Here is a 26,361-nt window from a genome sequence, read left to right as displayed (position 1 = left end):
CACTGTTGTTGCACACATTTGATAGATAAGGAAACTCAACCTCAGAGAGCCCAGATACCATGCCCACTGGTGTCCATCGGTTCAGACCTTGCAGCCAGAGCCAAGCTCTTCACACAGGCTGTGGGGCCTCTGGTCAGGGGCTCCTGGTTTGATGGCAGCCAACTCTAATTCTTGTGTGTGAAGTCAGAGGACTTATGTTGAGAGTCTGTCCCTCTACACTGCTGCCTCCTCCCACCCCACTGAGAAGCCCTGCCCATGTTCATAAGATTTGCCTTCCCCTGAGGGGCAGGGAGCTGACCCCAGTGGGTTCTGTGGGCCCTTGAGTCTCAGAGGTATCTGTTCCAGCCCTGCAGAATCACCTGTGTGCTCTTTGTGTGCAGTTTGGCTTAGAATTCCCGCCCTTCTCAGACCCTGCCAGTTCTCCCCTGGCAGTGCTACAGGCTCCTGCACTCCTAGGGCCATACCCGAGGGTGTGGCCCAGCTCCTGGGTTGAGCTGCGAATTTGCTCACCTGCCATGCTTTTCAGGTGGGACAGCCTCTCCTTGTGACTGGGGGTGGGCCCAGGCATCCTCTTGGTTTGGTACTGGGGATCCCCTCTCCCCAGCACCCACACTCTAAATACTTGGTGAGTGCAGCCCTGACCATGACCTTGAACTGCAGGGTCTTTTCTCTTCTGCCACCTCTCCCAGTAGCCAGTGCGCTTGGGCAGGAACACTGCTCACAGGTCTAAGGTGATTGGGCAGGAACACTGCTCACAGGTCTAAGGTGATTGGGCAGGAACACTGCTCACAGGTCTAAGGTGAAAGCAGTGAAGTGCGATTGAAAGAACAAGGGCTTTTCATTCTAAATGAATGGTTTGGATTCTGGCCTGGCTGTATTTATGAGCCGTGCACCCTAGGCAGATCACCTCCCTTCATGTACCTCCATTTCTTCCCTTGAAAAAAGAGGGCTCTAACTCCTCCTGTGGGCAGCACCTGAGGAATAATTTGGCTCCTCTGTGTTGAGTGCCTGAGGTGGAGCACATCCCGCAGATGCCAGCTGAGGCGGCGTGTGCTCGGGTCAGGACGGTGGAAGGGTCTCCTGGGCTGAGGGATGGAGGTGACTGTTCCCCAAAGCACCTGACAGCTTCACCCAGCTCATTCCTTTCCCACTGTGGCCTCAGTGACTCTGGCTGCATGTGCTTCTGGGAAGACAGGTGGGGGAACCTAGTCGTTCTCAAATTGGGGTTCTTGGAGAAGGGGCCGCGGGTGCCCTCCTCTGGGAGAATGTGGACGGGCCGGGTGTTTTATGGAGTCTGGGGGAGTCCTACGGCGGTTGTATCTGTTAAATGCCAAGAAGCCAAGTTGGTTTAATATGATTGTAGCTGCTGCTTTGATAAATCAAAATAATTAAAAATAATAAATTTGATTCCTCAACCAACAGGCTGTGTGTGGGTGTAGGACCCGGATTGCCAAGCTAGGGCCAGAGAGGTAGGAGCAGGCACAGGAAGGCCTGTCTTTGTGGGATCATAAATGGGGAGGTGGACAGGAGCTCAGCCTAGAGGTAAGCTCTGCAAGTCAGTTGGGCGGAGAGTGTCTCACTCAGCGAGCTGTTGGCCAGCCTGGGCTGGAGCCCCAGCTGGGCCGGCCACTGGCTCTGTGGCCTCAGGCTACCCTTGGCTTCCTCGTCTGTCAAAGGGGGTGGTAGTCCTACCCACCTCACAGGGCTGTGAGAGGAGTGTGGGCCTTGCCGAACCCGCACTCAAGCCTGATGTGAGGGCCTGTCGGCCCCTCTCAGTCTCGTCTCTGCACCTGGGGTGCTACTGTGGCTGGCGACTGGGTAGGTTCACAGCAACCGAGCTGCCCTGCAGGCCCAGCCGCTAATGGGGCTCTTCCTCCAGCTGCCAGCTGTTGTCCTGAACAGGATTGTTCTGTTTATGAGGACATCCCCTGTTGTAGGACATGTCTATAGATAGCTCCCTTCTGGTTCCAGAGCTGGGGCAGGAAGCACGTGCCACTCCCTGCGGACCTGCGTCCCTGGTCAGGGTGCCAGGCCTGAGTCGGAGGGGGAGGGCAGCCAGCCCCTTGGTCCCCCCATCCGTCTCCCTGCCCCCCGCCATATCCTCAGGGGCTCTACTTGGTGCCTGATCCAGAAGAGCCTGAGCAACTGGAAATCTGAACCGAGAGGGGGGTGCTGGTGGGGAGGGAGGGACAGGGTGTCTGTCTCTTTAAATGCACTTTGTGTCAGTGTGATAAGGAATTTGATGGCTTTATCAGAAATACCAAAGCTTTATTTAGCAGGGTGAGGCTCACACCACTCAGCTCCACACAATCTGCTGATAAATTGCAAAAAAGGAAAAAACCCAACGTCTCACCAACACCCAGCTCAGCAAGGGAGGGCAGGAAGGCAGGCGGATGGAGGGCAGGGATGCAGAGTAGCAGGTTCGGGGGGGATTGGGGAGTTGGAGGGCATGGGCACAGTGGGCAGGTGTCCTCTGCTCCCTACTGGTAGCCTTTGTAGATTTTTCTGTTATTAGGTAAAAAGTACAGCAGTTGTTTTCGTTCTTCCAGAGAAAGGGCTGGGTAAAGGGACCTGTCATCCTCCTCAGCTGCTGGGTCTCTTGTCCCGGTCCCTGTGCCGGCACAGCCCATCCTGGCTCTGGGTGAATCCTCAGGGCCAGGGCCAGCCTGGGGATGAGGGAGGGGCTCGCAGAATGCGATGGAGACTGACTGGGAGCTGCCCCTCACTGCAACTCCCACAGAGGGTCCCCATTCCATACACCATGGCCAGGGAAGCCGGGGAGGGAAGGGCTTGGGACAGCGGGCACTCTGGGCCCAGGGTGAGGTCTCCACCCAGGCCACAGTGGGAAGCTGGAGGAGCTACGGCCTGCCTGCAACATCCCAGGGCCTTCTTGCTGTCTGCAGTTGGACGGCTTTGGGGAGCCCCCTATCCCAGCCATTCTAGAGTTCTTGTGTCTTCTGAAGGATCAGCAAAAGGGAAAAATGGCATTTTCATTTCTGTTTCTTTCTCTTTGAGCCTGCTTTGCACCCCAAGTGTCTCCTTGCCCCTGCTCCTGCCCCCCACCATTTGGTATCATGTACACAGGCTCATGTGCATCAGCCCCTGGGACTCTGCTTAGCTGTCCACATCCCTCCCTTTGCCCTCTGCTCCCCAGAATCTCTTGATGTGAGCAAACCAGCTTTATGCCATGATCCTTTGTATGTGCCGTAAAGGTTTTGCCTCTTCCAAACAGCTTGTGCATCTGACTTCCTCTGGAAACCAAGGGGGTATCAGTACTCTGGGTCCCTGTGAGCCACGTGGCAGGCAAGTGAGTTGGGTGCTGTGGGTGGCGGAGGAGGCACCTGTTTCTCCAGCGTCCTGGGGTCTGTCCTCTGGCTGCACAGGAGCACCTCTCCTGGCTCAGCTGCTGTCCAGCTCCCGGCTCTTGATCCCCTTTCGAATGGCCCCACCATCCAATAAAGCCTGAGGCTTGGGGTCCTCACCAGGGCCCCACCTACCCCGGCTTCAGAGCAGCTTCTGTCCTCCCCACAGTGTTCCTCATGGTGCATCACAGGGGTGGTTGAGGAGGGGTGGTCTCTGCCCCCATGGGTGTCCCCAAGCATGGCTGAGGGGCCACGGAGTTCCGGCGCCCACAAGCTGACCCCTCCAATAGGGTGGAGGCTGGGTGAGGCCCGAGGATGCTTCAGGGGCAGTTACAGGGAGCCCAGAGTCCCACTGGCCTAGGCTAGTGTAAGCAGAGTTGGAGAGCAACCCCGCGCTAAGCACCACCACCTCCCTGGAGCCTAGGAAGGGCCGGCCCGTGTGCTCCCTGGGGGCAGGCGGCTGGAGGGAGGCCTGCCAAAGTGAGGCCAGCAGGTCAGTGCTGCGGGAGGCCAGCCTCAGGAGGTCCTTGGCTTTAGGTGGTGGAGCAACAGGATTTGCACGGCTGCTTGGAGAGGGAGGTGCTGGGCGGAGAAACGGGAGCTTGGAGGAGAGCTGGCCGGGGAAGGGCAGAGGGTGGAAGAAGGTGCAGGAGGGCCGCAGCCGGCAGACAGACAGGAGGCGTAAACGGAAGTGACAGGGTCAGGCCAGACCTTTGTCCTGCAGCCTGATTACAGAGTCTGCCCTGGATTTCTGAAACTTTGGGATGTTGTCGGACAGACTAGAGCTTAATTCTGTCAGAGTGCTGGGGAGATTAGAATTGACATCCTGGGAGCACATTCCTGTCTGGGCAGAAATCCAGTCCCTGCTGGGAAAACCTGTGAAAGCATGGGGGGCCCAGCGGTGGCGGCTGCGGGTGGCGGGGGGAGGGTCCTCTTAGCCCCAGTGGCCACTTCGGCCTGTGGGTCAGAGCTGGGAGCTTTCAGAAGGCCGGGCTCTGTCGTCGGAAGGCTCAGGCCTGGTGGAAGGAGCGGAGGCACAGCAGAGCCGCCTCTGAGTCTGTATCCTGCTACCATGCCTTTCCTACTGTGCTGCCTTGGGAAGAAAGCTTACAGTTGTTGAATCTCAGTTTTCCCGTCTGTAAAAGGGGACAAGTCTGCCTTCTGGACCCACTGAACTTTCCTTTCCTTTGAAGCTGGAGGCCTCACCTTGAGAAACTGAGAGGAACAGGCCAGACTCTCCTTCATGCCCAGCCGCAGCACAGCCAGGTCCTGCTGGGAGACCATGAGTCTCCCTGGCTGAGCTCCCAGCACTGGGTGGCCCCAGGGAGTGCTATCCCTACAGGATGCTCCAGCTCAGGCCCGTGAAGCTTCCGGCCCCTGTACCAAGTGGCTCTTGTGCAGCAGCCAGGCCCTGTCAGCCAGGAGAAACCCACAGTAGATCTTAGAGAGAGCCACATCCTTCCCTAAGAGCTCCCAGGAATCCCTCTGCTCAAGCTAAATGAGCCCAGGGAGGCGACATGGGCCCACCTTCCAGGAGCTTCCAGTCCAGAGGGCTCCCCACAGACCAAGAGATGTGGTTGGAGGACTGAGGTGAGGTCCAAGCATCTCTCCCCAAACCAGGCTGTTTCTAGAACAGAATACCCCCTCCCCACTTCCCTCCTGATTCTAATGACTTTTAAATATTGGTAAATATTTTGGCTAATGCAGGCTCTCATGGCAGAGAGCAAAGCTGTCTGCAGTTCAGGACCTACAAATTATTTATTAAAGATCTGAGATGCGGTGCAATTATGTGGAAAGAACCCAAAAAATTAAATAAATAAGTAACAAAATAAATAAATAACAGCCACACTGGCCTCTTGAAGGCTTGGGGAGCTGCATACATGATTGCCGTCTTGATGAAATCCCCCCGGATGTAATGAGCTGATTTTCTGCTGTTAATATTGCATCTGCTGATGAAGGATTCGTTAGGATAATGGAACGAAGCTAAAATATAAATGACTCCCTGTCAAGAAGCAGCTTTTGTTTGTTGATCTCCTGACAGTTCCCGGGCCAAGGCAGGGGTTTATGTGTGCACACGCATTCAGGAGCAGGTGGGCGGGTGGGGGGTGAGGGCTTGGGAGGGGGTGCTGGCTCTCTGGTTATCCCAGACTTTCCCTTCGAAATGGAACTCCCTGACTTTGGGGAGCATTAGGATCCTGTGGGTGGGGAAGTCATTGCCTTGGAGCCTCCTTCCCCGTCTGGAAGGCGGCTTGTGGCCGTTAGACCATGGGCAGCAGCAAAAGTTATCTGGGGAGCCTGGCAGAGATGGATGGGTGGGGCCGCATGTTGTGATCCACACAGAGAGGAGGTGCGCCATGTGTGTGAGGGGGGACACAAGCATTGGGGACTCAGGATCATTGGACCCTGGGTGGCACATCCAAAGGGACCCATCCCTGGAGTCACCTTTCCATACTGTCTCCTCCCTCAGTGGTCACAGAAGCAACTTGTGGAGCCTGGGAGTATCTCAGATGGTAGTGCACGCCGTTCTTGAGGATTCGAGAGAAAGAAAACCCCTGTGAAATTATAGGGATTCACCTTCCCACCACCTTGCTTGGCTTACCTGAAACCCGTGCTGAGCTGCCCCACAGAGCATTTCTCCTCTCCTCAGCTGTGGCTGCCGCTGCCCTTCTCATTCTGTATCACTTGATTGTCGTGAAATGCACACAACATAAAATTTACCATTTCAAACTGTATGCTTCGGTGGTATTAAGGACGTTTACAGTGTTGTGCAACCATCACCTCTGTCTAGTTCCTGGAAGATTTTCCTCACCCCAGTCGGAAACGCTATACCCCTGAGCAGTCACCTCCCGGCCCCTGCCGGTCACGGCTACTAATCTGCTTTCTGTCTCTGTGGATCTGCTGATTCTTGGCCTTTCCTATAAATGGAGTCTTATAATACATGGTCTTTTGTGTCTGGCTTTAACTCAGCATCGTGTTGTCAAGGTCCATCCATGTTGCAGTGTGTTAGCAGCGCTTTGTTCCTTTTTTATGGCCAAGTAATGTTCCACTGGGTGGACTGTCACATGTTGTTGATCCAGTCATCAGTGGGTGGGCCTTTGTGGTATATTCGCCTTTCGATGATTGTGACTAGAGCTGCTGTGGACATTCAGGTACAGGTTTTTGTTTGAGTCTCTGTTTTCCATTCTTTTGGTTACATACCTAGGAGTAGAATTGCTGGATCTCTCTCTGGCTTCTTAACAGCAGGGGCCCTAAAAGCTAATAATGGGATATTTATCGAGAGCACTTACTATGCACCAGAGCACAGTGCTGTACATTACTTTGGTGGGTCTTCACAACCATCATGAGAATGGAAGCTCCGTGAAGACTGTCTTGTTTTGCCAAGTTCCCCAGGTCTAGGACAGCATCCAGCATAAAGCAGGTACTTGAGAAATCCATACTGAATGAACTGCCTTTGAGATGGATGCTCATACTCCACTTTGCAGTTGAAGAAGCTGAGGCCTACAGAGGCTAAGCAGCCTGTCCCACCAGATACCGTGGTAGTAAGTGGCAGAGGCAGGATTCAAACCCAATCTTGCTGCCATAGGCCGTATGTTTTATCTTCTTCGTGCCTAGCACAGTGTTATGCACACAGTACATGTGCCATGAATACTTGATGACTGCTTAGGGTCAGACTTGGGTCACTTTCTCTGGTGGTGGGGCTGGGCAAAGCCCAGGGCAGGTGTTGTCTTTCTATGTGTTTGTCTGGCAGAATGTACCCATCTGTCCAGAGAAGCACTATGTCACTCACATTGAGTCCTGAGCTGCCAAAGGCAGGATTGGACCCTGCCAAGCACCCCTCCCAGTACCCTGGAGAAACCCAGCCACCAACCAGGACCCCTCTTCTTGGGGACAAGATGAGACCTACTGGGAAGATCTGAGGCACCTCCACCTGGAGTGGTCAGGCAGGGTCTCTGGGAAACGGGGGGTGTTCCTCATCTTCTGGGGTCTTAGGAGAGGTGGGGAAGCTGGCTGTTCTCATGGAGCCCTGAGAGAGTAAGGCAGGGCCTCCCATCACAGCCAAGCCCCTGGCCAGGCCTGTTTCAGTTTCAGATGGGAGAAGAGGACAAGCCAGGGTACGCAGGGCAGCACCCCACAGAGGGACTAAGGGCCTGGACGGGGACGTCTGAGACCAGGAGGGTGAGCCAGAGGGCCTGAAGCTGACGGGGTCGGCTGGGCACCACCCTGCTTTTTAATTTACTTATTTACTAAAAATGTTTTCTGAGCCAGGACTTGAGAGAACAGGTGGCAAAACCCTTCCTGCCCCCAAAATACTAGACCCTCCCTCTGGACCTTGTACAGATATTTCAGGTTTCTGGCCAAATTCGAGCCCAGACTGTGCTTGGACCCCGACCCTGAGCTGGTCCTCGGGCCTGCTCTGACTCCTGGAGCCGGGCAGCCACCCCCGCCGGCCCACCCCCTGCCTGGGAGTATCAGGCCCCTTCCCCGAGGCGGGGGCCCGCACCCCTCCCTGGCTGCCGCCACATCGAGATCTGACACCTGCTGAATCTCGGCCCTCGAGCCTCTCATTGTCCCGCTAACCACTGTGTAAAAGTTTCGGGCTTCCTCTGACCTTTCCGTTTTGCCCGGTTATGCTGCGGCCTCCCCACTGACTCGCATCCCCAGCGTCATTGCCTGGGTAACTGCTCAGCCTGCCTGTGGCCTTTCTTTCCCCCAGCAGCACTTTCTGCTCTCTTTATTTCCTCCTCATTTCTCTTTTTCTCTCGGTCTCTCTCTCTCTCTCTCTCTCAGTCTCTCCATCTCTCTCTTTTTTTTCACTCTTTTAACATGGTTTTCCTAAAAAGTTTTTTAATCAATCAAATTTGAGGCAGAAAATAGGTTTTGTCACGCCTGGTCCCGGGGTGGTGTGGCTCTCACTCAGGCTCCTGACAGCTCCTCAATGCAGGAAGGAGGCCAAACAGAATATTTCTCGGGGAAAGTGCCCGTTTCCATGACACTGCCCCTTGTTGTCTGCGCTGCCCCCTCCCCGAGCTGCCTGACACGGCCTCAGCCCCTGTGAAAGGGCCAGGCCAGGGAGAGGGTCTGTGCGAGGATGGGGGAGGGGGCAGGGCAGCGCTGGCGGGTAGATGGGCGGCCGACAGCTGCCCTCAGCCTCCCTGGCCTGAGAGGCTTGGCAAGCAGGTAGAGTGTCCGGGACCAGGAGCCTGGCCTGGTGCTGCATAATCAGCTGCGCCTCGTAACTATGGGGCCATGCAGCCGGGGGTGGACACTCCAAAGCCAGGTCCTGGACCGTCGGTGCCTCCATCCAGAGAGGACTACAGGTGGGTGAGGCTCTTCAGGTCCTGATATGCTGGTCACAGCAGCTTCTCGCCATTTCCCCTCCCCTGCCCCCTTTCTCCTGGCCTGTCCCTCTTCCCCTTTCCTGTGGCAGCCCCTTCCATGGCCTTGGCCTCCTCCCTGCCCTCCCCCACCCAGCACTTCTGAGTGCCCAGGAGCTTCTGGTCCCTCCAGCCCCCAGCCCCACAGTCCCCCGGGAGCGCCCTGCGGGCCTCTGAGTCTTCCTTCTCTCTTCCACTTCCTCTCTGCCTCCTTCCCATCTCTGTCTTTCACCCTCATTTCTCTCTTCTACTTTTCTCGCTCTTTTATAATTAATGATTAGTTTTAATTGGTTTGCTTAGGCAGCCTGACAGTAAATTAACAGAAGCCATCCCAGGGCTGCCAGGCTTGGGTGAGAGACCACTGCACTTCAGAAGTGGCTGGGGGAAGCCTACGGAAGCTGCCGACTCCCTGCCTCGGCCTGTGGGCTGGCTGGGCAGGCCCTCAGAGGGAGGGCAGGCATCCCCTTTCATGTTCCCATTCATGTAAGACATGGTCCACACTTCAGAGATTAGGATCAGGTAAAAGGAAGGCAGGGCCCTGCCTGTAGACTGGGCCAGGGCTTGATTTCACTTCCACCTGTCCTTACTCTTGCCATTGGCCATGGGCCAGTGAGGTTAGCGGTGTGACACCTCTGAGGCCAAGATTCTGCTTTTTGACACGGACACAAGGGAGCAGGTCACAAGGCTGTTGTCGCTGTCAGCTCAGCTGCCTGCCTACAGTCAGCCGCCTCAGCCTGGAGGCTCGAGGGTCTGGTTCTGTTTCTGATTTGCCATGTACCTCTGTGCAGAACTCAGCCCTGTGGTCCTCAGTCTTCTAGTCAGAGTACTTAGGATAATGAACTTTGGAAGGACGGGTGGATGGATGGGTGGGTGGTAGGGGATGAGCAGATGGATGATGGGTGGGTGGATGGACAGGTGGTTGGACAGCCAGCAGGGAGTGGGTACATTGGCCATGACCCCTGAGCACGTCACTTCTCTTTCTTAACCAGGAAGGGCTGCACGCCAGGCTTTCTGAGTGTAGGGGCTCCCGCTCTGCTCTGTTTTCCCACTCTGTACATGTCCCCTGGCCTTGCAGAATCCTTCCTTAACTGAAGCAGCCTTCTGACTCTGCCGGGCCCTGGGTGTGCCCAGGCACTCACTCACACGGGCCAGAGCCACACATCAGGGACAGCGGGAGGCAGAGAGAGACAGAAGACTTCGTGAGAAAAGAAGATAAAGTTGAACTTCTCAGGCCCCCGCTGGGGTTCCGGAATCTACTCAGTGTCCCAGACCCCACCCAGAGACAGCCTCCCTGCTCCTGGCAGCCAGCCCTGCACCCCGGGGCCGGTGAAGGACAGAACCCCAGTTCGTGTCCCGGTCCTGGTGGTAGCATCCCCTCCGACAACTCCGGGAAAGTTTTCTCCCGATTGTTCTGTGTGATCAGATCTGCAAGTTGCTCTCTAAGCTTCTTGTCACATTTTGACTTAATGAAGTGCAACTGCTGAGGGATTTGGGTTCAGCGCTCCGGTCTCCCGCACTCCCTTGCTGTCAGAAAACAGGGGTGGTTGGGGACAGCAACACAGCGCTGCAAGTCGTTATCATTCCGGTCAGTCTGTTTAACACAAAATTAAACAAAGAACTAATTAGTGCCTCATGAATTAATAAATGCACAGTTGCAGGGAGGATGGGAGGGGAGAAAAAGGTGGTGGAAGGGAGATACTGGAGCTTTGGAGTTGGGGGGCTTTGGGGGTTCAAGGGAGGCTGGCCAGGGTGCCTTGAGAGACAGCAGGCAGGCGAGTGTGGGATGGACGGGACAGTGATGACGCCCACAGGTCCTGGGGCTGGCCGGCTGGGATGTGAGCTCTGGCTGCCCAGCGCCTCAGCAGAGGCCTGGGGTCCCCATCCCCTGCCCCGGGGCCCAGCACTGTTTGGCCTCCACTTCATCTAGCTGACCTCCCCAACTTCCCTTTCCCACTCTCCCAACATCTGCTCCCTCTTCCATCTGGGCTCGGCTCCCCCTTCCTCTCTACTGCACCCTGTCTCAGTCCACCCAGCTCTCTGCAGACCCCCAGCTTCTCACTATCTGGGTCAGATGGGTGGTGGCGACCCATGGAGCAACCCTCCCCAGCTGCTTAATGCTACCCGAGCCCTGTGTCCAGTAGGGTGGGGTCTGCCCCGGTGGGCACCCTCTGTCCAGGCAGCCCAGCAAAGGCAGCGAAAGCTGGCAGAGAACCCAGCCCTCCTTAGGAGGACGTGTCAAGTACAATTAGCATTATCTGTCTAAACATGTCCTGGGAATGGGAGGGCGGGTGGCGGGACTGGGTGGCATTCCAGGAACTCTGTACAAGGTCACCTCACCTCTTGCAATCCCCCCAATCTGATTTGGGGATTACACAGCCTAAGGAAATTGGTGTTATTCCTCTTGCATCATTGATAAGCCACAGATGAGGGAGTGGGGAGAAAAACACCACAATAAACAGAAAATCCTTCTGAGTGTGGGTAGAGTGCTGAGGCCTGGGGGGCCTGGCTCAGGCCAGGGCAGGTAGGCCCAGGTCAGCAGGCAGAGGGCTCCATGGGTTTTTCTCCACATAAGAAGTCTGTCCCATTTGAACCTGGCCCCCCCAAAATTAAGCTCTGGGCAGGAGGGTCTCTGCCTGGCCAGCTGGGCTGGTTGTGTATTGGCTAAAGACCCACTACACTGTTGGGCCTTTTTCTCTCTCCCACGTGGCCCCCGGCGTGGGTTATTGTGACTCATCGGTGGGACCCCAGGTGATAGGTGCTGCCGGAACCCCGTTCATGGGTCAGGCCTCTTGGTGCCATGGCCCTGTCCACCCTTGCTCCCCTCTTCCACTTGCTACAGTGAACAGCTTGGCATCTCCCATTTTTATATTCAGGGGCCAGAGGAAGAATAAATGAATGGGTGATGTTTACTCTGTCGTTGTCCCCAGTGGCTGCTCAGCCACTGCAGCTCCACAGGAGACCACCGCCCCCAAGAGCTCCCCTCTCTGCCTCTGTGGAGGTGTATGGGGCTGTCTAGCCTTTCTCTCTTTCCTTAGGGGTATCCTAAGGGCCGTATGGCCACGGTGATCAGCCCTCACTGCTTTCTGAATATTTTCAAAGTTTGGTTGGCATATACTTTTAAATGGACCCAAATCAGTGCCCACCCAGCATGTCTGAATTTTTTGCCTCATTGGCCAGCATTGGAGCATCAGCTACTTGCGCATAGACAGCAGGAGCCGTGGGGCACCCAGCAGGATGGAGGGCCCGCACTTGGAGAGTCGTGGGTATCCTGCCTTGAAAGGCTAACAGGGTTCTTTTCTCTCCCTCCCCAGGATGAAGTGACGCCCCTACTTGAAGAGAGGAGCCTCCAAGGACCTGCTACAAGGTAAGGCCTGAGCCTCCTCTGTGATCCTGTGTCCTCTCCCCCGGCTGGTGACCACTCTTCCCGTACATGTCACCCTGGGCTGGGTCCAGCTGTGCTGACCTCCAGGATGGAGACAGGGAATTGGAGCCGTGCTGCCCATTTGAACCTGGCAGGAAGAGATGGCCCCAAGCAGGAGCATCTCAGATTGGCTCTTAGGCTAGAAAAGGGTGAGGGACACATGGATCACAGACTTTGGGCAATGAATGTGTTCAAGGCAATGTAGGCCAAAGGGGCTTGGCTGCCAGGGCTTGTGGTGCCCACGCTTGGCCGCCTGGTGGTACCATGCCCAGCCCTCCACACTGCTGTCTGCCCACTCTGGCGGCTGCTGTGGCTCTCCAGAAGCTCTGCTTGTTGCTGGTGCTTAGGGAACCAAGTAGACTTGGAAGCCGCAGAACTCCAGCCCTGCCTCCTTGCATGAAGGCTGCTGGGCCCCAGTGGCCTCCTCCTCCCTCCATGAGAGGCTGGCAGGAGGATGCCTCGGGCCCTGAGCCCAGAGCAGATTGCTGGCCTCCCCTTCCCAGGGCTGGGGCTTCCCCGGGTTGGTCGGGCCTTCACAGGCTATCTGGTCCAGGGGTGGCTCGAGGAACCTCGGGGGCCACCAGGCCTCGGCCCCAGGCAGCGCTGTGTCAAAGGTGACCGGTGGAACGCCAGTGTTATGTAAATAGCGGGACCTGCCCCGCAGGCGAGCTGGCTGGCTGCTGCCATCCATCATCTGCCCTCCACGGGCGGGGGGCAGACGCGACACCGTGCGCCTGCTCCAAACCTGTTTGTTTTCCCTTTGTCTCATGCGTTTTGGGGGCCCGGCTGGGACTGGCTCGGGTTTTGTCCTTTGGCCCCCTCCCTGGGGATGATGGGGGGAAGGGAGGGGAATCGCCCGGCTCCCACCGCGGCATCCCTTTTGGACTTCAAAGGCTCCCCCAGCATTGTCTGTGCCTGCGGGCAGTGGCCCTGAAAACGTGATCAGAGGCGGCCGGGTGTAGGGCAGGCCCGGCCCGCGCTCTGCGCTCTCGCTGGGGCCTGAGGATTCCTCCCTTTGCCCCAGCACCGCCCTGGTTACAGCGCTGCTCCCTGGGCCTCTCTGCTCGCCTTCCTCTCCCCCAGCGTTCCCTCTGGCCAGCCCAGCCCCGCTGCTGCCCCACGCTTAGCCCCAGCCTACCACCTCTCTCATGGCACTGAGACTCCTAGAATGCCGACGGCTGCAAGTCTCCACCCCTTCGGGTCATTGAGGAGAATCTGAAGCCGAGTCAGGGCCTCCTTAGGAAGCTGGGAGCTGGGACCAGTTCCTGGACATCGGCTTCCCCGTCGCTAGTGCTTACTCTCCTTCCCTTCTTTTTCTCCACCCTCTTCTGATACTGAGAACCTGACTCCCTCCTGAGGCCTCTCCCCAGTCGTTTCCTCCACTTCTCAGCCAGATCCAGACTGGTGCTTCTGTCCCTAGGTAGTGGGGTGGAGCCCAGCATCTGGGGCCTGAGGGTCAGCCTCAGGAGCTTCCATCCTTTGGAGCAAGGCTTGGCAAAAGATGGCCCTTGGGCCAAATTTGGCCCACTGCCTCTTTTTGTAGATAAAGTTTTATTGGAACACACCACACCCATTCATTTGCAGATTGGTTATGGCTGCTTTCACTCTACAGCAGCACTACTGAGTAGCTGCAACAGAGAATGTCTGGCCTGCAAAACCTAAAATATTTACTATCTGGCCCTTTACAGGAAAAATTTGCTCCCTCCTGCCCTCTATTATTATTATTTTTTTAAGTGGCAGAGTATACATAACATGAAATTTACCGCTGTAACCATTTGTAGGTGTACAGGCTCCCTGGCATTAAGTGCGCTGTGTTGTGCAGCCATCAGCCTGCCCTGAGCTCCTGTCTTCCATGGGATTGCACTGAGGGGCCCAGGCAGTGGTCTGGGAGCCTCTTCCCAGGGGCCGTGGGGCAGCTGGCTGTCCCTGTCTATTTGGGGCCACCTTCTCTCTCTCTGCTCTCCTAAGGCTTCATCCTCTGTTCAGTCCCACCCACCAAGAAGTATCCCAACTTGCCCTCTCCTCAATAGCCCCCACTTTCTTGGAGCCCAGCATCCCAGGAGCCCTGTGTCTCCATCCTGCAGCCTTTAGCAAGTTCTCAGATCTAGTTTCCTCTTCTGTAAGACAAGCGATTATCTACTTTGCAGGGTAATTGGGACACCAGAGTTCATGTGGCCGAAGGTGCCTAGCCCCGGGCCTGACAGGTAGGGAGTGCCTGTTTACGCCTTCCCTCCTCCCTTCTCATGCCTAGAGCGGCAGCCGTCCCTGAGCAGGTTCCATGGAGTTCCCCACCCTTGCCCCAGGACCTCTGAGTCTGACTTCTCATCTCGCTGAGAGGGCCCTGGAAGTTACATGGTGAGCACGTGCTTGGTACCGAGGCAAGGACCAAGGCCGCTCCAACACATGACTAGTTTCGTGAGCTGATCTGGGAGCCAGGCTCCAAGCCCTGGAGGAAAGGCCGGCAGGGAAGGGGAAGGGGGAGGAAATGAGGCTGCGCAGCAGTCAGTCTGGCCTGGAGCTGTGTCCCCACACAATCCACCGGTCACCCTCTCTTGCTGCCTCTGCTGCCATCTCTCCTACTGTCCTCCTTCCGTGGGCTCCTAGCCTTTTGTATACCTCGGTTTCTGCCTCCACGCAGACTCTCTGTATCCCACTAGTCTCTCTTCCTGCTCACCTTCCCTCCACCCAGACTGCCACCCCCAACTCCATGGTGCGCTCTCTCTCCTTTTCATCTACTCCGAAGGCTTTACTTTACTTCCTTGTCACCCTAATTGATTGCATTAACCTTTCAGCGTATTGGATTTCCTCGGCATCGTGCAGAGAGCCCTGCACAATATGCTTATAATCTGAGCCATAATGGACAGTTTGCAGTCAACAAGCCCCTTCTCCCATCTCTGCCATGGGTCCCGATGACATCTCTCTTGCCCAGGCCACCATGGCCAGCAGGGGTGAGGCAGTGCAAAGGAGATAGGAGGAAGGAAACACAGCTTGGACCCCCAGTGGATGGCCCTGCCTCTCCCCTCCTTCTGGCTATGCCCCCAGCCCTGCCTCTGCTTTGCCAGCCCCCTGGCTCAGGTCCTTGCCAGGCCTCTGGTCTTTGTGAGTCCTCTCTGTGTGGCCTGCTCCTGGGACTCTCTGATTAATGAGTGGATGATGGCACCAGCTTGGATTTGGGGAAGAGAGTTCCCTGGTTCTCCACGATGGTTCTTAGAGAAAACTGTTTCTCCCTTGCTTGCCCGGGAGGTTCTGAGGAAGGATGATGGTGACACTTCAAGAGCTGGCGGGGAGCTGGGAGGAGTAGTCTGAGATGGCTGGGTTTACCTGGCCCCTGACCTTCTGTGGGCCTTCTGGGAGCTGGGTCCACTCCTAGAAATGGTGTGGGAGCACAGGGTAGATAGAAAGAAAGGGATGTGCCCAGCCAAGGGAAGACCCTGCTGGGGCTGGCCATGGGTACTGGAGGTGGCTGCCACCTCTCCCAGGAGGCAAGGAAGCAGGCCCTGGGACACCCAGCTTGGGCCCCGCCTCCCGCGCTGGGCTGGGTTATGTGATTGGGTGCTTGGTGGGACTTGGCTAAGGGTCTGTCTCTGATCTAATGTTTGGCTGCAGCTTTCAGCAGAGACACCTGCCTTCATCAAAGGAAGAGAGGCATTATACAGGCAGCAGGGCAATAAGCCGGAGAGAAGCCTCTACGGGGCAGAATGGCTGACACAGGGGAGGCAAGGGAGAATGAGAGCTGGCTTCTCAGGTTGGTAAGAATGGGCTCCTTCAGGTGCGTTCCCAGATGGGCACCTGCTCATTGAGCATCAGGCAAAGGAGCCAGCCCGTGCCAGTGCCTGGTCTTGGGAGCTCAGGGAGTCCTGGCCTGGTAGGGCCTGGCAGGGCCTGGCTGGGGCAGCCAGCCCTCAGACCTGCAGCCCAGTCAGCCAAATTTTCATTCACAACAGGATGGGTGTCAGGCTGAATACATTCGTGTCAGGCTGGAGGGGCAGGACGGAAGCTTCCCTTGGCCCTGGTGGTGCTTCCTCTCTCCAGCTCTGTCCTCTCCCCTGGCCCTCTGCCCGCCCATCATCTTCTCTTCCTGTCCACCCCCTTTCTGCCATCACTCCATCACTTCGAAGGGCAAGCTTTGGCAAGAGGGGGCTGGACTAGGTCCTTCCCATCCTCTCCCAGGGATTTTGGGGGTGGGCAGAAGGCGCAACAGGGAGAAGCCAAGCAGCGAATTAAAGTTTGGTGATTGTCAGTGTCAGGAGAAGCTAAATAACCCTGTAACTAGTATGAAGGTGAATTCACGGTCTGCTGCACACGGAAAATATGAGTGCTCTGTGAGTCGGGGAGAGTGAGCAGCAGAGCCTGCCTGCCATGGTGGGCAGCCTCCTCTCCAGGGACCCGGGCAGGGAGTTGGGAGGAGGACCATGCACTTTCCATCCCTGCCAGGGAGCAGCCACCCAGGAGCCCCGGCCAAGTATGGGGGCAGCTCAGCCACTTGACAATCTGCTGTCCCGGCACCAGGGACCCAGGTAGGCCTTGTAGGCACCCAGCAGTGTACATTCATGGACACCAGTCCTGACCCCAGGACGCCAACCCACCCACCCAGATCCCTAGTAGTGGCTAATCACTAATCCTTATTGAATGCTTACCCTGTGCAGGCTTTGTGCTGTCCCCTTACGACAACACTATGCAGTAAGTGCTGCTATTCTTCCCCCCTTTTGTCCCCACTTTTTTATAACCCACTTTATTGAGATATAATTTACATGCCCAGTGTACAATTCAATGGCTTTTAACATATTCACAAAGTTGTGCAACCATCACCACTGTCTAATTTAGGTCATTTTCATCATCCCAGAAAGAAACCCCATACTCGTTAGCAGTCACTCTCCATTCTCTCTGGCTTCCAGCCCTAGGTCATCACTAATTATTCTCTTTGATGCTGAGAAAATGGAGGCTCAGAAAGGGTCAGTAGCTTGATTAAGGTTGCACAGCCAGTGAGTGGTGGAGCTGGGGTTTGAACCCAGGTAGTGGGACTCCAGAGCCACTGCTCTAGGAGGGAGTGCCCCGTGTGCTGGCTGCCCCCTGCCATATGTGTCCTGCCACATGTTTTTAACAGCATGGGCTCAAGCGTGTAGAAGCACCATCCAAGCATGTACACCCAGGTGGCGACACGCATCTCTCTTCCCAGGTATACTTGCAATTCCATACAGAAAAATCTAACCCTCCAGGACAGCCAGCGTCCTCCTGAACCTTCTCCTTCAGCCCAGCTCCTGGAAGAGAGGGTTGGCACAGGAACCAGCAGTAACAGGGGAGCTGAAATGGCCAGTGAGAACTAGGCGGTCTTGGAGCTTCAACAAGAGAAATCCCGATGTGTCCTGTAGCTGATAGAAGATGCCAACACAACACCCAGAACAGGTCCCTGCCAGGGTTAGGGCCACAGGGTAGGCCCAGGGCCACAGGGGCAGTGGCCCAGCATCACACCTTCCATCTTTGCTTCATCTCTTGCTCACTTTCTCTTTTGCCTCTGTCCTATTTTTTCCCACCTGCCTCTCTCTTCTTCATACCCACTTTCCATCCAAAACTTTAAAAGGAAAAAAAACCTTTTGTGGCCCATACTCTTGCACTTGAAAAATTTGGGAATTAACATGAATCTGTTACTGCCTCTGATAAGAGATAAATACAAGGAGGAGAGACAAAGGGAAAGGGAGTCGAGAGAATGAGTCTGTTGGATTTGGTTTGGGGTTTTTTTTCCTCCTTCTCTCTCCCTCCAAAGTGGAGGATCCGGCCGGGCCAGTTTGGATATTTATTAAGAAAAAGCCAAAGATAATTAACTTTTTTGTTTTTGTTTTGTTTGCGGGTGCCTCCCCTGCTGGCACTCCTGACTGCCTGGCAGATTAAACCTGCTCCCTGCCTCTTGGGTGCTGGGCTGGCGGCAGCTGACCTGAAACTGCTGGGCCCATGCACTGCCCACCCAGCCACCCACCTTGGGTTTCACACCTCGGGTCACTTTAGGGCATCACTGATGCCACCTCCCCAGGCTCTTCTGACTTCTGGAGCAGCCTTTAGAGCAGGGTAAGTGGCATGCAGGTTGGGGGTGAGAGGAGGGGCCAGCACTCCTCTAAGAGGAGATGGGGTGAAAGAGCCAGCGCTCCCATGGGGCAGGGGTCTGCCTTCTGGCCGAGTCAAGGCTCTCAGCTTTCCCGAAGAGGGTGAGAACAGAGAGGGAGCTGAAAGTGTGGCCAGAGGCCAGATTCGGGCCATGGTGACCCCCAGCTCTTCTCCCAGGAGGCTGATTACTGCCAGGACCCATGGCCCCTGGGAATGCTCCGGAGAATGTTTGGGGCCACAGAACCATCCCATGATCTCATGATATCTGTCCACTGTCAGACTGGGCTCCCTCCTACTCCCCCTTCTGACCGAGCCCAGGCCACCGGCCAGCAGGGAGATTGGAGAGTCGACACCTGGGTAGTAAGTGGCTGCCTCTGCTCTGCTGCCCTGGAACCATGCAGAGCCCTGAGGCCAAGCTGGGACCTGAGCAAGACCTGTCCGTGGGCCAAGAAAGTGGCACTTACAGACTTCTCAGTCAGGGACAGAGTTGAGGGTGTCTCAGGAGCCAGGACAGCTAGCGAGGAAGGCAGGTCCTTTCTGGGGACCATCAGACCTAAGGTACCTGGTGGGAGGGGTGGTTTGCCCCTCTGCTAAATGACTATGCCTTGGTCCCTCCCCCGACAGAACCCTTTCTGCCCTCCTGGCTTCATCCTGGCCAGGCAGGTAGGTGGCAGGTTGAGGTCCCTCCAGGTGGGGAACCTGCTTTGGAGCTGGGCACAGACAAGAGGGCATTTTTCAAGGATTTTGCTAGCCCTTTTTTTTTTCCTCTGAAATATAAGGATGTGCAATTTTTTTGGTTTCAATTTAGCATTGGAGAATTTTATAATTTAGTAATTAAAATCTCTGATAGGCTTTAGAAATTGCGGCTAATTGAATTTAATGGGAAGATGATTTTCAATTTTATTTGATTACCGGGACCCCTGGCATCGGTATTTATGGGAAAAAAATGGGAAATGTGCTGTGTGGGCTAAGATGGCATAATTGAATTAGGGATAATCGGATTTCTCCGTCATGAATTTCACTATAATTTTCCTATAATTTTCCATTAGATATCTAGTTTACAAATATTCACAAAGAAATGAAGCTCTTTCGGAATGGAGATTGCTGGCTAACAGGATTACGAGGCCAAGCGTGCGGCCGTGCCAGCCCGATCCCGCATAGCGCCATCCCTGTGTCTGCCTTACACTTAGCTTGAGCCTGGCCTCGGCCCCTCACTCCACCACCCACCCTGTGGCTCCTCTCTGCCCTTTGTCTTCTCTTCATCCCTGCTTACCCCCTGCCCCGACCCCCACCCATCCATGGCTCATGACCTCTTGCGCGCGCCGCACTTTGCTCGCTCAGTGCTCTCCGTACCACCCTCCCTCCGTACCACCCTCCCTCCGTCTCCTGGGGTTGTGTGCTCACACACAATCACAAGGCCTCCACACAGGTGCGAACATGCTTGTTCACATGTACACACAGTCCTTTGGCCAAGGCTTCTGTGCTCTGGCCCAGTCGCCTAAGAGGGAACCAGTTTATTAGGATCCTGGGGTGGGGTGTGAGAACAAAAGAGCTTTGTTTAAGTTTATGTGAAAGTTACAAATTCAAAATGAGAGCAGATAAAGCCTGAGATACCTGGTGTGTAAACAGGCTGGTGAGTGAGAAGGCCCGGGGCTGGGGAGGAAGAGAGAACGAGTGGGCTGGGGGTGCGAGGAGACCAGGAGCCAGAGATGGGAGCTTGCCTGGGGAGAGCTGCTGGCTTTCCCTGGACTCCAGTGAGGCCCAGTGGGTGGGCTGTGGGGCAGGCCTCCACACCTTCTCTCAGGGTGGGGTGTGTAAGGAGGAGCTGGGGACTCTGGGCCCAAGGCCTCAAGACCAGGAGGAACTGTGGCAGTGAGCTTACCATCCCCTGAGTCCCAGGCACAAATGTCCTCACTGTGTCCTGGCCTCAGGGTCTGAGGGGTGTCACCATATCAGTGTCCTCAAGGCAAAAATGGGCAATACCCTCAGAGATGCCAGAATTCTGGCTTATAGCCCAGCATACACCCAAAGAGAAAGAAGGAGAAATTTGGGTACCATAATGTGGCCTCTGACAACCGTGATGCCTCAGCCTTCTCAAATTGTAACACCATGGTGGCCTTCTTCTCTGTGTTTCTCCGGCCTCTTCTCCTCTACGAAGGCCCCTCACTCTTAGGCTGGGCCTCTTCAGCCTGCAGTGGCTGATTGAGGCCATCGTGTTGGCAGAGCAGAGGACCTGTAGGCAGCCCAACGCTTCCCTCCACCACCGTCCTCACTGGCCCTGCCTGCCCTGCTTCCTTCCAGCTCTCTTCGTTCTGTTTCTTCAGCCATTCCTCTCCAGCCTTTGTCCACCAGAGACCCCCAAATTACTGTGTAGCCAATCCATTTGACCTTGCCTAGGTAACTGGAAGGCATGCCCTCCCATGCCCTGACCACCATCAACAGAAGACCAGGACATTCATAGGCAGCCAGCCGGCCACATGGGTCCCATATGCAGGGAGCTCCCCGTGCATGCAGGCACCTTCAAATGCACCCAGGCACTACCCATCCACCCCGACCCTCTACCCTGTGTCTTCAGGCCCCCTTCTATACTTCAGTTCCCCAGATGGGGAAGCAGACACTCAGGATTGGGCTTGGATCAATTACCTATTGTAACAACACAAAGCTGTAAGCCTTGCTTTGGGGAGTCATGAGTGGGAGCATCCAGAAGCATGTGTATACCCCAGAGCTGTCCTGATGCAAAGGTGCTCTCTCTGAGATCCTGTGTGGTGAGCGGAAGTCCATGGTCCTCTCTGTCTTGGTTGCCCAGCAGTTGCACGGGTCCCTGGGTAGCATATGGCTTGGATTAAGAGCTCTTCTCCCTTACTCAGAGTTTTAGGGCTGGGGACTGAATTCAGTAAAGCTTCTGGGCCTCTTCAGCTACTCTTCCTACTTAGGGATGGGGCAGGCCTGAGGGGCGGAAGGTTGTGTAACAACCAGAAACGGAGGTTGCTAAGAAGGCATTAGGGAGGGCAGTCCCTGGGAGGCCATTTGGAACTAAAAAGCAATAAAAAGGTGGGTGAGGGTGAGGGAAAGGGGGGGAAAAGAAAAGAAAAGAAAAAGAAGGGGAAAGTGGGAGAAAGAGTAGATTGGTAACTCTCTTGACTTCTTTGCCCCAAAGCCTGCCCGGTTCCCTCTCTTTGCAAAATAGAAATACTGCAAAAATAAGCCAGTGCCGTTTTGCTGAATGCTGTCCAAAGACCAGAGAAAGCCGGGGTCCTGTTCTCTTCCCCTCATTGCAAGCAGCGTGGCCTTGCCTGAAACAAGAAGGGGGAGGAAGGCAGCAGGGTGGGTGCAGACGGGTCAGAGAGAGAGCTAGTGACAATTGAGATCCAGGTACCTCACTAGCAACACCTCCTGCCCGCCTGGCTGCCTCCCTCCTAGGGTGCCCCAGGCCCAGATGGGTAACTTGGACCACTAAAATATAAAGAATCTCAACGTATATGTCGAAGCAGGGATGTCTGGGGACTCACCATCGTCAAAGGAAGACCCACCAAGTGTTTTCTCTGGGGGAAAACAAGGAGATAACAAGGCATCCTGGTCCAGAGATAAGCTGGCAGAGAAGAAAATATGGCCATTGTCGGAGGGGCAGATGGCAGGACACTCGTTCCTTGGTTGAGGGGAGACTGTGCCCTGTCCGCCACGGCCCTTCACGGGGCACGACAGAGACAAGAGAGCGGGAAGGAAGCCCAAGTGATGGCGCAGATCTGCTGTGGGAGCGCTTGTTGGAAAGGCGGCCGGGCTGCCGCAGAGGCGGGGTGAGGGAGGAAGGAGGTGCAGGCCTGCCTCGAGTCCCAACTTCGGCCGGGGCTGAACTGCCGGGCAGGCGGAGGAAAAAGGCCCAGAGAGCAAGGCTGTGAGGGGGGCTCGGGGTGGGCAGGGTGCCGGGGCCCATTTCAAAGCAAAGTCTAAAACCGAAGCGGTGGGAAAAGCCCAGGGTCCCCGCACTCCTGGGGCCCGCAGCGGGAACGATGTGCGGAGCAGCGTGAGGCCGACGCGCGTTCCCCCGGTCCAGCGCTGACTGTCCTTCCCCGACCTAAAAAAGCACCACCGCTTCCAACGTGGGGAGATCCGGGTATGGGGGAAGATATAACCCCAGCGACCGGGCACCCAGAGCCAGCGGGGCGCGCATGGGGGGAGCTCGGAGGCACGCGGCTCTGCAGGCGCGCCCCCGAGGCGTTCACACCTGCGCCCGCCCGCGCGGAAAAGTTTGCGCGGCTGCGCGCGTCAGGGAGAGAGTCCGCGCGCGGCCGCCGTCGAGGCGCGCCGCGGGGCCAGAGCGCCAAGGGGAGCGGTCGGGCGCGCGCCCGCCAGCGTCCCGCCCGAGTTGCGCGGGGGCGCGAGCACCCGGCCCGACGCCGAGTCCCCGGCCCCGCCTCCCAAGTTGAGGTTTGGGCAATCGCGGAGCCAATAAGGTGGCCGCCTGGGCCGGGGGCGCGCGCGGGAGCGGCGCCGGCGGGCGGGCGGCCGCGCGCCCATTCACTCCGGTGCCTCGGCAGGCGGGCGGGCGGGCGCGCGCGCGGCCCGGCTCTGCTCTTTCACCTGCCGGGGCGGCGCGGCCGGGCCGGGAGGGGGCGGCGCCGCGGCCGCCCTGCCAATCACCTCGGCGCCTGGCAGCGCCCCCGGCCGCTCCCGCCCGCCCGCTCCCTCCTGCCAAACTGTTACCCTGAGTGTTACCGTCAGGAGCAATGACATCAGGGCTTTAAAACAACTTGTTATTCGGGGAGTAATCAGTTGCAATTAGGCATTAATTAAGTATTATGAAAGTTGATTATTTAAGTGAATTCGGCTTTCGACTCTCCGACTATGGTGAGTACCGGAGTGGGGCGGGGAAGGGTAGGGGGCGCCGGCGCGGGGCGGGGGGCGCGGGCGGGGCAGTGCCGGCGCGGGCGGGGCGCCCCTCGGCCCGGCGGGCCGGCCGTGGCCCCGGACCCGGGCCGCGTCTATAAATAGTTTCTCTTTTAGTTTAATAAACTCGAGAGCAGAGAGGAGCTGCTTCGAGTGTGCAATGCCGGCGCGCGAGAGCGAGAGGGGCGGGAGGGAGAAACTTTCGCTCTCCTTCCCGGGCCCCCCTTCTCGCTGCACCCCGGGGCCCGGGGGCTCGTCTGCCCTGCGATGGGGCGCGCGGCCCGCGGAGGGGGCGGCCGGGCTGGGCAGCTGGGGGCACTGCCCGAGACTAAACAGATGTTTTCTTTTTTCCTCTTCGGTTTTTGGCGTTCCTCGAAGAGTTTGGGATCGAAGAGAGCAGAATGGATCTCGGTACAGGTACCGGCGGTGGGAGCCTGGGGAGGCTCTTTCACTTTTCTTTCGGTTCTTTTACGGAAGTTATTATTTTTAGCCCAATGAGGTAGCAGCTGAGCGGTGGGGGCTGGCCTGCAGAGGGTCCGGGGCCGGCTGCGCTTCTCGCCCTGGTTTCTGGATCGCCAGGCTTCTGACGATATTATTGTTATTATTTGTTACTTGCTTAGTGACTGTGACTAATTTGATGCTTGTCATTATGAAAGAACCGAGGGGAGAGGGAGCTGGGGGGCACCCAGAGAGAGGATTTAGGGATTTTTTATGGGGGTTTTTGTCCTCCGTGTTTTTTGAATGGCTCCGTGTGTTTTGTGTGTGTGTGTGTGTGTGTGTGTGTTTCCCCTCAAAGATCTCTGTGTGTCTGGCTGTGGGGTGTGTGTTTTTATTTTTTTAGTGGGGGCTGGTTTAGTTTTTGAAAGCAGCGTCCTGTTGGGAAAGGTGGTTAGTCTGGTTTCAGGGCGACTGTCTCAAGGTAAAGGAATTTAATTTATTTGGGACAAGGCTGTGTCGGATGATCAAGCTGCTTATTATGGCTAATGAGTGTTTTTCACCTGAGAATCCGTGGGATGAGGCGGCTGTTATCAGTTCAAAGTGAGGGGCCCAGGACTCTCTCCCATTCCCCTTTCTTGTCCCCGCCTGGGAGAGGGTAGACCAGACAAACTCCGAAATTTAAGGCTCTGGGTTTTGGGGACCTGGTATGCACCTATGATAGGGCTCCAGGTTAGCATGGTGCTGGCCTGGGGCAGAGTTTACACTGAGATTTTGGTGTTTTGTTGGTTTCCATCTAATTTTATTCAGTATTTTCCTTTTCTTCTTTTCAGGGGTTCCAACCTGAGTTCAGGGGGAGGTTTACCCTAAGCTCTTCAGGCTTTCCATTAGGGCTCTCTACTGAAACCAAATTTTGACCAGGACCCTCAGAACCTAGGCTGAAAAAAGTAGCTGTCTTCTTCCTAAATGTTACAAAAGAAATCAGTAATAAACAGGTTGATCATTCATTGAGACTGACCTCTGAACCCTTCTGTTTCATTTATAGAATAGGTGTTTTGGTGGCTGTAGAGTGTTGTTTATAATGGGGCCAAGTTCATGGCATTGCCCCTTGGGATCCATGAGCTGACGTTTGACCTTCTGAGGTCAAAGGAGAGTGGGCAGAGAGAGCAAGAGGCGGCACTGGGGGACCCAGGGTGGGTGACGCAGTGGCTGGCTTTGGAAAGGGGGTGTGTATTTGTAGGGGAGCAGGTCATGCATACAGTTTTGAGACTAAGTCCAGTAGAGTGTGACCTTGGATAATCTAATGTGGAGGTCCGAGGACCTCTGGGCCCAGGAAGGGTGTGACACCCCCTGCTGGGCAAAGTGGTGAAGGTGTCTAAGGCCACTGCTGCCACCCTGCCCCTCCCTGCCCTCCTCTCCCGCAGAGCAGCCCTCCCCCCACCTGTGATCAGGTGTCTCATCACCTCCCTCTCAGGCCCCACCCTCTTTCTTCGGAAAAGAGGTCCCCACCCATCCTGGCAAAGAAGCAGACCTTATAGGCTGCGGGGGAGTAATGCACCACCCCCTACCTGGGGCGGGCGAATCTCTCCTGTGGGGCGGGCACAGCAGATCTAGGCTTTACTCAGCTGGAGGGCGGGCCCTCCTCGTCTTCCTCCTTCTAACCTGGGTGCCACCTGGAGCTGGCGTCCATCCTCCTGCCCTACGCCAACCTGTCATCCCAGTCTGCTGTGGGGATACTACCCCCAGACCTTTCTCTGGGGTGCCCGACTGGAGAGAGGGCCTCCTGAGCCTGGGCATTGGCAGACCTCTTAGAGCATCTCTCCTGGGTCTCACAGAGGCTTGCTTCTCCCCGTACTCCAGGGACAGGCTCTGGAAACTTTTCCTAGAAGCTAGAAGGGCTGCTGAGGTCAGCTGGTCCCTCCTGTAGCCAGAGTAAGGCAGTCCCAGCAGGACCTATGCCTGGACTCTGGCCACTCTGGGAGGGGAGGTTGGGAGTATCAAAGTTCTGTTTCCTGGAGGAGTCATCTGGTGATACCACTCAGCCTTTTCTTTGAACTTGGAAGTTTCACTTAATTTCAGAACTTCAGAAGAAAAGCACTTTTCCCCCTTGTTACAAAAAAAAGGGAAGCAGGTTGGAACCCTGAGGTCCCCTCTGAGACCATCTCTGGGCTAACTCTGTGCTCAACTTCCCTTGATCTCTGGAATGTACTCCTGGACACAGCCAAGGCTGGGGACCTCTTCACTGGCCAGAGCTCGTTGCTGATGCACTGAGGGCCTCTTTTCTTTTGGGCAACCACACGCAGTTTCTCTTCAGCACAGTACGAGGCTGGAGGCACAGGCCCTGAAAGGTTGCTGCACTGGGGACCCAATAAGCATTAGATCATGAGTTGACATTGCCTCGGACAGGTCTAGGCCCTGAAGCGCTCCGGCCATAAGTAATTCAGTGCTGGGAGAACCGAGGCTTCTCAGGAGGAGACAGCAGGACCTCAAGACCCTCAGGGGCCATGGGGACCCCTTTTTCTCCACCATAGTTCAGCCAAGGGCTGGATCAATCTGGACGTCTTTAGCAATAAAAAATGCCGATGTCGTCCTAATTCACCAGGCCCCGAGATGACAGCAAATTTACATTTTTTAATTAAACTAGCAGCCAGTTTTTATGAGAGGGGGTTGGGTTATGCAAATCAAATGGTTGTGTACGGAAGATTAGGAGAGTTTGGGAATAAATTCCACAAATGCTAATAAAAAAAAGGAAAGAGAAAGAGAGGGAGGGAGGGAGAGAGGAAGAGAG

General features: G+C 56.0%; 1 protein-coding gene across 8 annotated transcripts in view; it reads left to right on the top strand.

The window, feature by feature from the left end:
* Positions 1-26,361, top strand: part of CASZ1 (castor zinc finger 1) — a 144,678-nt gene that overhangs the window by 66,638 nt on the left and 51,679 nt on the right. For 4 of the 8 annotated variants that reach the window (XM_057499711.1, XM_057499709.1, XM_057499707.1 and 1 more), the window contains exons 3-4: positions 12,049-12,101; positions 23,517-23,555. In XM_057499711.1, the coding sequence (XP_057355694.1) occupies positions 23,540-23,555 (16 nt within the window). In that variant the 5' untranslated portion in view covers positions 12,049-12,101; positions 23,517-23,539. Of the gene's footprint in view, positions 1-12,048; positions 12,102-22,941; positions 23,100-23,516; positions 23,556-26,361 lie in introns of those variants that run through there. The other 4 variants (XM_057499710.1, XM_057499706.1, XM_057499705.1 and 1 more) reach the window with 2 other exon arrangements.

This window comes from Manis pentadactyla, chromosome 4 (assembly GCF_030020395.1).
Source record: "Manis pentadactyla isolate mManPen7 chromosome 4, mManPen7.hap1, whole genome shotgun sequence".
In the NCBI taxonomy this organism is placed as follows: Eukaryota; Metazoa; Chordata; class Mammalia; order Pholidota; family Manidae; genus Manis; species Manis pentadactyla.
Note: the sequence above shows the minus strand (reverse complement) of the source record. Positions and strands in the feature narration are given on the sequence as shown.